This window comes from Triturus cristatus, chromosome 9 (assembly GCF_964204655.1).
Source record: "Triturus cristatus chromosome 9, aTriCri1.1, whole genome shotgun sequence".
Classification (NCBI taxonomy): domain Eukaryota; kingdom Metazoa; phylum Chordata; class Amphibia; order Caudata; family Salamandridae; genus Triturus; species Triturus cristatus.
Window position 1 is genome coordinate 712,625,621 of NC_140592.1, and position 10,016 is coordinate 712,635,636.

General features: G+C 40.9%; 1 protein-coding gene across 1 annotated transcript; it reads left to right on the forward strand.

The window, feature by feature from the left end:
• Window positions 1-200: 200 nt before the first annotated feature.
• Window positions 201-8,059, forward strand: LOC146798574 (transmembrane protein 272-like). The gene is made up of 4 exons (XM_085627989.1): window positions 201-243; window positions 3,119-3,181; window positions 5,393-5,572; window positions 7,682-8,059. The coding sequence occupies exons 2-4, from the start codon at window positions 3,136-3,138 to the stop codon at window positions 7,900-7,902; spliced, it is 447 nt and encodes a 148-aa protein (XP_085484115.1). The 5' UTR covers window positions 201-243; window positions 3,119-3,135; the 3' UTR covers window positions 7,903-8,059.
• The last annotated feature ends 1,957 nt before the right edge of the window (window positions 8,060-10,016 follow it).

The following is a 10,016-nucleotide window of genomic DNA, read 5'->3' on the forward strand; positions in this document are numbered from 1 at the left end:
ATCTTGTTCTTTACTGACATTTTTAATTAGCATTTGTATAGCGCACCATCATTGAAGCTTCGTAGCGCATTTCATGGTTGAAGGCAGCATCAAGGCACGCCTACCACAGCTCCCTGCTGTTACAAAGCAGACCCAAAGCTGCTCAATGCCCAGCTTGATCTCAGTTCTAATGCAATCACTGTCTTATGTCTGCACAGGACACATCAGTCAAGAGTTGCTGTTGCTGTGCCACTCAGTGTTTCAGTGAGTATTTGGTTATTTTACTGCATTTAAATTAACTAAGATTATCATTTTATTCTGGGACTTTCTTGGTGTTGGAGAGTTCTTGGTGTTTGATGGTTGAGTTCCTCTGGAAATGGAAATTATTTTATTCAGAAAAATACATTTCCAGTCACTGCTTTTCTCACAAATGCACATGAATTAGTTCCACCTTTGTGCCTAGTCACTGCTGAGCTTTTCCATGAATGGCTCACTGATAGAGTCTTCACCCTCTTCTCCATTCATGCCTTGACATACCATCCGGCACAAACATCTGCACAGATGACAGGCCATTGCAGTCTCCAGGTCCCTGTGGTTTTGGGGACCTGGAGCTGTACTACACAGAGAACCTCAGGGGTGCAAAGGGCATGTGCGCCCGCTCTGTGCACTCCCGGGACACATTGGTATTACAGAAGGGGCCTCAGAGGCTTCTACGGCCCACTCTGTGTTACAAATAGCTCTGGCGCACGTGGTACACCAGCGCTATCATCAGAGGGTGTTTCCTCATTTGCACAGAGGCTTGAGCCCATGCACTTTGCCTCTGCGCCTGCGCCCTATTTTGGATGCAGACATGACTTTAGGAGGCGCCTGCTAAAGGCAGCCTTCTAGAGGGGAGAAAGATGGTCCCATACACCTCACAGACATCCCCTTGTGGGCGTGTGCAGTCACTCACTGCATCCACCTGCAAGGGGATTTCTCACCCCTCTTGAAAGTGCAAGCAGATGCCACCTGCACAGTGAAACACGGAGCGGCTTTGAAGCAGTTGCGCCGTATTTATCTGGAATGCGCTGCCCCCAGGGCAGCACTGGTTCGCGGCTGGCCTAGGGGCAGAGCATTCATTGTGATATTGCGCTCTTTCCCTGTTTGCTCACGGCGCACCTATCTAACGGTGCACCATTGCACAAAGAGGGAAAGCCACCATATTTGTTATACGGCCTCAGATGTACTATGGGCTGAATCGCAGGCCAGTTGGTGTTTGTACACACCGAACACCTTGTTACCATACCTTCCTTTTCGACTGTAATAGAGATATTGCTATTGAGCACAAAATGAACATTCAGTAGGATTTGCAGAATCCTGTCCTATTAATATCGATGATGCAGGTTTCTGTCTACGAATGGTGCAGAATGGTAGGGATGGAGGACTGAAGAGGCAGCGGACCTCATCCCCGCCTTTGCATTCTTAAACAACATTTTATTTTATCGTTCCACTTCCTGCGCTTTAAAGGAACAGGAGCTGCAATCAAAAAATAGAATACGCATTTGGCAAATGCCTTGCTGGGTGCATGCAGCAGTACCTTGGGACTCTGGCGGGTCCCCATTCCCAATAGCCCACATTTTTCAAAGTGGAAGCTGTCCCTCAGACGCTACTTCTTCTATGAGAATGGATACCACAGCTTTGGGTATTAGTATTCAATCAATGATTTACAGCAGTTATTTCTTGAGGCTGGGGCCTGGAATGAAGGGTGTTTGCAGCTGGTTAGCTAGATTTGCTTGAATAGATCACCTACTAAATGATACAAAAGTTTTGAACTTAATGCATAATGGGGTTGGGAACTATAGAGGAGCCCTGAAGATAGGGATGATGTGGTCACACTGAGGCTGGTGGTTGTATGGAGAATGCCCTTCTTTTGGGGTGATGGTGGAGTCAACTATGGGCCAGATGTACAAACATTGGGAAGAGTGATTTCCTAATTGCGATTTCCTGCAAATCACAATTATTAAATCACTATTCCTAAGGTACGAAACTTGTTGAGTTTCAATTAGCGATTCCTAATGGGTCGTAAATTGACCTACCCCATAAATATTCATGAGATAGGTCGCTGTTTGCCACCTATTAGCAATCATAGCCATCACAGGGATGGTGGCCTGCTAGGGTCCGCAGACCAACTTGTCTGTGATTGCTTTTGATTAAAGCAACACTTTTTACTTTAAAATGCAGCCGTTTAACTTTCATGAAAAACTGAATGATTAAAAAGAAAAAAATGAAATGCTTAAAAGTAAATTTTTAAGAGTAGGCAGTGGTCTTTGGGACCACTGCCCGCACTTAAAAAATAATTTTGTTACGTTCTCAAAGGTAAAGTGGTCCCATGGTATCCATTCCTATTTTTAATGGGTTACCACCAACTTTGAATTGGTGGTACAATATTTATGTTTTGTGAACGAAATTTGGTCCCAAAACATTAATACATACCACTGCTAATCACTGTTTGGAAGGGATGCCCTAAACACTCCCCTTCAAAATACCGAATCGCAAACCAATAATGCTATTCAGTAACAACTTAGAAGAGGGATCTGAGGTTTCCTTCGATATATTCTTAGAACAAAAGGCACACATTGAGTCAGATGACAATACTTGCCTTCAGAGAGCACACAGGTTATGAAACCTAGAGTGAAATGCGTGCTGGCAAAAAAGATTTTACATGTGTTCTTAACTTACAAAGTAGAGTAACAGTATGGCATGAACTTATTTTGCAATTGGAAATTATAATTGACTGCTTAAAATAGGAAAGAACAATAAATATGCAAAAAATATGTTTGAAATGAACTAAAAAGAAAAATCACTTGCTGTGTGACTTGAAACATGTTTTGCTCAGAATTACAAGAAGTAAAGGGCTGAGAATTATACGACAGAACGAGATGAGAATTATAGAAACAAATGGGGTCCGGATGGCCTTTAAATTAGCTCTGTTTTCGATGCTAACCTGTTGTTGGCGAGATAGTTTGGTGGTTAGAGACTGAACGTTTAATTTGAAAGTTGTTTTTTGTTTATTTAATCTTTATAAATAGCTTCTACCTTTAGTATCACAGATGAGTAGCAGTAGCCATTTCAGAGATTGATATGTTTTCTTCTTTTTCAGAATGGCTTCTTGGTCTAATGTCACTTGTTTGGATAGCACTGAGCATCGCTGAGATTGTCATTGGTAAGATCAAAGGATCTCATTGCCTCTTTGTACTCCTTCGTCTCCCCTCTACCCTGACATATGCATCCCTTTTTCTATCCTCTTTTCATCCCTTTTTCCAGTTCACCTCATGAGATTAGGAGATATCACCCCTGGAAAGTTTTTTTTTTAATGCTGAATGGATACATACTTATAACCTGTTGACTAGTAATGCCTTATTTGGTGTACGACATGCGATTTGGGATCTACCTCATTAACGAGGACGTGGTCGATCTTTGTCCATCTCTTTTAAGAAAGATTTTGTTAGTACTCGAGCAGAACTGCTGTGACACTTTGGTTTGTGGTAGATCATTAAGTCCATACTACACCCCACCAAGGGATGTCTCCGGCGACAGGCCCACCCCAACCTCTCCGCTCAACTAAGGCATCCCTATTTTCACCCTATAAAGGAGCTATCTCTGGACTGTTGGCCATTTGCAATGTTTTGAAACTCAATAAATACACGTAAAGTAGTCTCTGTTGGAAACAGTCCCACACAACATCTCTGGATAGTTCTTTTTTAAAAACCTCTTTTGGCCAAAACCCTAATGCTACTCACTCTTCAGCACTTTTTTCTTCTTTTGGAAGAACAGAACTTCAAGCACCAAAATGCCTGAGTAGCCGTGAGGGACTCAAATGTTTCCCTAAAGAGAGCTGTCATAGTAAATTAATTGAGTGCCTCTTAAAAATAGTTCTTACCTCCCGACTGTAATCCAAGGGCAAGAGGTTGAGGGAACCTCTGCCAATATTCAGGATGTGACTCACCTCACGAAATTATTGCAGGTAACTCATCCGAAGGGAATCACGTTGGTTTCTGTGTTTAGATTCAACCAACCTAAGCATACACTCTACAATTTTCATAGGATAGGATTTCATTAACATGACACTGCTGATAAGCATGATCTCTTTTGTCTCACATTTTTGTGAGAGCTCTGAGTTGTGACTGTGGGTGTTATATAATGCCTCACAACTTACAATTGAGTCAGTAGTGTAAGTCATGGATTGTCATGTGATCACAAAATGATCCGATGAGCGATAAGAAAAGCATGTAAAATACAATTAAAATAATAGATTGAAAGAATTAGCTAGAACATGAAACTGACCGGTAGGGTGAGAATGTGAGTGAGAGAGTGAGAGACAGAGAGAGAAAGAAAGAGAAAGAGAGGGTCCACTAGAAATGATTGATTGGGAGATGGCTAGAATGAGAGCAAAAAAACAAAGCAAAGGAGGAGATGAGGATTGGAGAAAGGGAGGAGAAAAGAATGAGAAAAAGAAGTTGACAAGGCACAGGTGGTTTAAAAAGAAAACCAGAGTCAAGTCAGGCGGTGTGTTACATCATATGTTTTTAAGCTAAACTGCTTTAGGCCCCCATTTCAAGTTCAGGGCTAAATGCTGATCTCTGTGTAAACTAAGGGATGGGGATTCTGAGTTGTTTGATAAACATACCCTCACAGTTTTCCCTGATGGAATAAATTAAGGTAAAGGCCATTAGGAATGCCAAAATATGTGGAACTTGGTGAGTATACAAAACAGTGATGGATGGAATGCTTGAATTAATCTAAGACACTGGTAATCACTCAGGCCGCATCCCAATCCATCATTATTTGGCACACAATGCCGACTCATTTTGGACCCAGCTTTATGCAAATCAACCTTGACCCTGCTCCAATAGGAATAGTCCAGCCCGAACTGCCAAGCCAGGACCTTCCTGAACCGAAACACACACAAACCAGAATTTGGTGTGCTACCTTAATAATTGTACATGTTATGTCTCAGTTGCAAGATGAAAACTAGGAAGAGGAGGCATTTACCATAACTGGGGTGGTAAATACCTCATTCTGTGATAATGGTATTACCAAGTGTGGTAAAAGCCTTCACTGACCTAACTTGGAATAAGGTCCATTGTCTTTCAACAACAAACCACACAACTGCATATCCCAAGATGGTTTTGTCTAGGAATGTGCTTAGTGGCCTGGAGATTTGAGGCCATACTGTCTGCATTCTATACATTTTAATAAGACTAGTTCCTCCTATCAGGTGAGTCTGGAGTATCTGGCAACGTGTTATTTCCTGGTAGAAGATAAAACTAAATATCAGCCACCCTACTGAAGATTTCTTTGGCAATATTTCATTGCTCTGTAATGCAACACCTAATGTAGTTATTTTACTGATCTGTTGTTTTCATACTCACAGGTTCTGTTTATCTGCATGAATGCCCAGCACAACGCTTCATCCCTATCTACCTCATCGTCAATGGCGTCACCGTCATCGTCATGTCCCTCCTCTCTATTGTGGCTGGACTGAGGCCAAATAAGCTCATCTATGGCATCCTTGCGCTGTTGAGCCTCTTTTGGTTTGCTTGGCTTATCACAGGTAATACCTTTACTTATGTCGTACAGTTCTAGGGAAAGTTATCATCAACGATTGGAAGCTATCAATCACGAGATAACTAATGAAATTAGCAGTCCATTTGCAACATAATTTATAAACACAAAGTGCCATCCATAGGATGGTGGGTGAAGAAAGGGCTTTAAAATGAGACAACAAGCCATTTACAAGATAGTGAATGAGCATGAAGTGGTGGGTATATTGATTATCATTATCAATATACTTACAGATAAAGTGATCTGATATGCTCCTGTTTCTCAATGGCTAGTTGTACAATTTATTAACATCACAACAGAAAATACCCACCACAATTTACATTTTTGGGCAAGGTAAGACAAGTGATACATTCTATTTCTTAATAAAATACTAAGATTCTTTGTGTATTTTTGTATTTAAGAGCACTTATAGTGGTTGCTAAAATTGGTCTGAATGTAATTTTTTGAAGCATCATTTAAAATATGATATATTTGTCCCAAGTCAAATTTCCCGTGGCAGCTTTTTCCATAAATTGATTCCAAATACCTATATTTTCCTGCCTCCAGATCTCTTATTTTTTGCATTTTATTGGCGATATTTATATTGGGTTGATGTAGCGCCAGAGGTTATCACAGTGCTTTACATCGGCAGATATTTTGTACTGACAGATGCAGCTTCAAAAAAAATGTCTGGTTAACTTACAAACTGGGTGTGGCCAGGTAAAATTCATATAAGAACAATCATTGACATCTGCATAAATTGATAGGAGGTGCTGTGGATTGGCCAAGAGGGGACATTGGGTAGGGAGAGAAGTAAACGGAGACGGTGAAGAGTTTCAGTTCTTTCGTGGAGATACGGGCAGGGGAGTTTGGCACCTGTCTGTTTCTCAAATCTTGACACCCTCATTCAATTATTATTCAATGGTCTGTAAAGGGAGACAGGTACATATTTATTTACGCCTTGACTAGAATGGAGGAACCCAGCATCAATCACAACTCAAACATAAGCACAAGACATGTAGTTCCTCCGCAGGCCCTGCCTGTGAGCAACCAGAGTTTGCGCAGGGGTCGGAATTCCATGTTGTATGGAGCTTACAGTACCCACTAATTACCAGGGGCAATATAGTCCACACCGTTCATAAAATTTGGGCAACCCAGAATTGCCAGATTTGACAGTTGAAAAGTACATTGTTTATCATGAGATGCAGATTGTGGTGTGTTAAGCAATAAGGCCTACCTGATCTACTGAACTAGAGTGGGTTTGTTTTCTTAAAACAATTGGACCAGGTCTCTACCATCTTGGCTGAAGCTCCAAGCAGCTTTTCCAGCACAGAAATGAAAATTATATTCTAAGTGGTAAACTGGATTTTACCATCAGTTGTAGGCTGAGCTCTATGATAAAGGGAACAAATATATATCCTACTCAAAAAGTATTTCAAACAGAGCCTTACCTTACTCACCACTGATAGAAAGCCATTTTAACATAAAAAATAACCTTAAAGTTTCAAACTTTTATCAGTGGGGGTCAGAGATTGCCCCAGTGAGTGAAAACACCTGAAGTAGGGACTTCGGAGAGACTTTCCTTAATCTGCAACACATCTCACTTAGTACCGCTAAGGTCCATCCAGTTTTACTGAAGCCCCCCAATGACTGCTTCCTGATTGCGAATAATTTCTTCTCCAAAAAGGTTACGCTATCTAAATGCATCTCTGTTATTTCCATGGTAAATATTTAAAGTGAAATTTTACACGTATCTTTTGTGATATTTAATGTTATTAGTCCTCTAATCCCCCCCTCATGCGTTAGAGAGCTTTGGCCGAATTGTTTAATGTAAATCGAATATACAGTGTCTTTAAGCTTATATTATAGTACTGTTTAACTGAAAGATTCATAGTTTTATCATTGGTATCAATGTACCTTCTGGAAATTACATCATATGCCAGGAAAAGGGAGTTATACACATAAGTAGAGTTTTAAGTGACACATGGTGGCTGTTGCACTCATGGGTTTTGTGGAAATGTGGGTTAGTCAAAAATGTAGGATTATTTTAATGATGGTCCGGCAAGGATCTGAGATCAGTGCTGGGGATATGATAAATCTCTGTTTTTTCACCCAACAGGGAGCGTCTGGACTTTCCCGCTGTACCCCAACTACACAAACTGCAACAGAACCGTCTACCTATTTACGTTCTCCATCTTGATCATCCAGTGGATCGTCCTGGCGCTGTCCCTCCCCGCGATCATTGTCAAACTTTTCTCCTCTTTCCTCGCTTGTTCTTCTTGTTCCTCTTGCTGTCTTTGTTCTCAGTGCTCCTCTTGCTTTTCCTGTGTTACTAAATGATGAACTTAAGGCCCCAAAATCCTTACATTTTGTTAGAAAACTTGCAGTTCCATGGACTATTTGCACAACGGTGCCTCAAGAAAGAAATTGGTTATTTTGTAAATTCATAATTGCTAATGGATGGTTTTGTTGCACTGACAATTAGGGACCACCTTTCCTCCTGACTGACACATCATCTACATCCCCGGATGATGGCCCAACCCTATTATTATTAGGCACGTAGTTTAACAATAAAGACAAAGGTGTAGTGTATCCTGATTTTGCACAAAGGCAGGACACATGTAGGGACCAAAGGTAAAACTTGGCTATGAGAGAGGGTCACTGACAAGTGGCCCATGTATAGCGCCAATGGAAAACATGGCATGAACTCAGCCGCGGCCGGTGTAGGTAAGACCAGTGGGGCATCGGGCCGAGTGGGGGAGAAGGGGTATTTTGAAAGATGAAGACGATGAGATGTCGAATCCCCCCCTACTTGGCCCCACCACACTGCACAGGCTGCAGCTGCATGAACTGTTTTTCTACTTAAGTAATTAACTGTATTTTGAACATCCTAGTGACACAGAACTAATAGATTTACTGGGTTTGCTGTTGTTCCTTTTAGAGGGTATGTATTTTAGCAATTCGGACTGCATTCTTCCTATTGAAGGCGGGTTAATATTGATTTATATAAGGTTGCTCGCTGTCACAAAAATGTATCAGGTGTTGCGATTCGAGTTATTTTACAGGCTACAAAATCAGTAAACTCTTAACCAAGATTTGCACAGGAAATCATTTTTTATAGAATAGTTTTGTTAATTGCCTGGTACAGCGCACAACAATGAGCATAATTTGGTGCACCAGCGAACTATCATGGTAAATAATAAAAGATTTCCACCTACGGCTCACAACAAAGGTTTTTTTCAGATCATTATGATGACCCTAGACAGCCAACATTTCTGGGAATTGAAAACATTGAGCCACACTGTTGAAATAGTGTAAGAGGAAAGGGTTTGTTGGAAAGAGAAGGCGGCCGAGGTTTACTAAGGCTTCATGCCTGTGCAGGCAGCCACAAAGTGGAGCATGCTATTCACTATTAACAGCACAATCTATGTTCCAATGGGAAGGTGAACGTTACAGATCACACAAACTGTTGCTTGAAGGTGGCATTACTAGGGTGGATCAACGCAAGCATGCACAGGTTCTGACGCAACGCCGGCTCTATGAAGCATAGCAAGACCAGGCCTTGCCTAGTAGAAGAAGGCTCAAGAAAGGTACATTTTATTTTGTATTTCTTTTAAATCATTTCATTCCATATGGGATGCAGTGCACACCACATATCCTATGCACTGGAGCCTTCTGAGTTTGTTTACACGTAGGAATTAGTTCTGGAATGGTATGTCTCCAGTTTAAACCCTATGCTAGACAGTGAACACTCACAGATGTACCATGATGTGACGCTGTGCGTGGCGCAAGGCAGCCAGCCCCTTTGAGATTTATCAGATGGAGCAACACCAGTTTAAGGCCAATTTTGGTAGATTCGAAAATAATGTGGGTGCTATGCTGCACTGGGTCAAAAATATGTAAATCCGGGCCTGAATGTGTATTTCAAATAAGAAAGGTATGAAAATAGATCTAATTTGAAATTAATGTTTCCTTGTGTAATGTAACTGGTGCTCGTGTAAAGCGCTCCGATACCTGATACCTTTGGGTCAAGCTCACGCTATATAAAACAAAAAAGTGATAAAGTACCTCTAAGGCGAATTGCTGAATGCCATAAGTTATACATTTCTCTATTTAAAACAATAGTATTTATTTTATGTGAGTGATTATTTCGTGCTTCTCCTTTCAGTATTTTATCTTAATGAGACAAGTCAAAATTAAAAACATTTGGGGGTCATGGAATCACAGGTGTCTAACGCCTTTGCGACAGGGTAATGACTGACATACAACTTTAGAGGTAGAAAAATGCATAGCGAATAGTTTTTTCCAGTACACCACTACTTCTTACTAATGAAGAAAATGTGACTGTTATTGCATTCAAAATCATGTATGAATATATGATTATTATTTGTTGTCGTTGTTATTGTGCTTCAATAAATTAATTTGTTTGGAATCCTGGCATCCTTTAAATAATT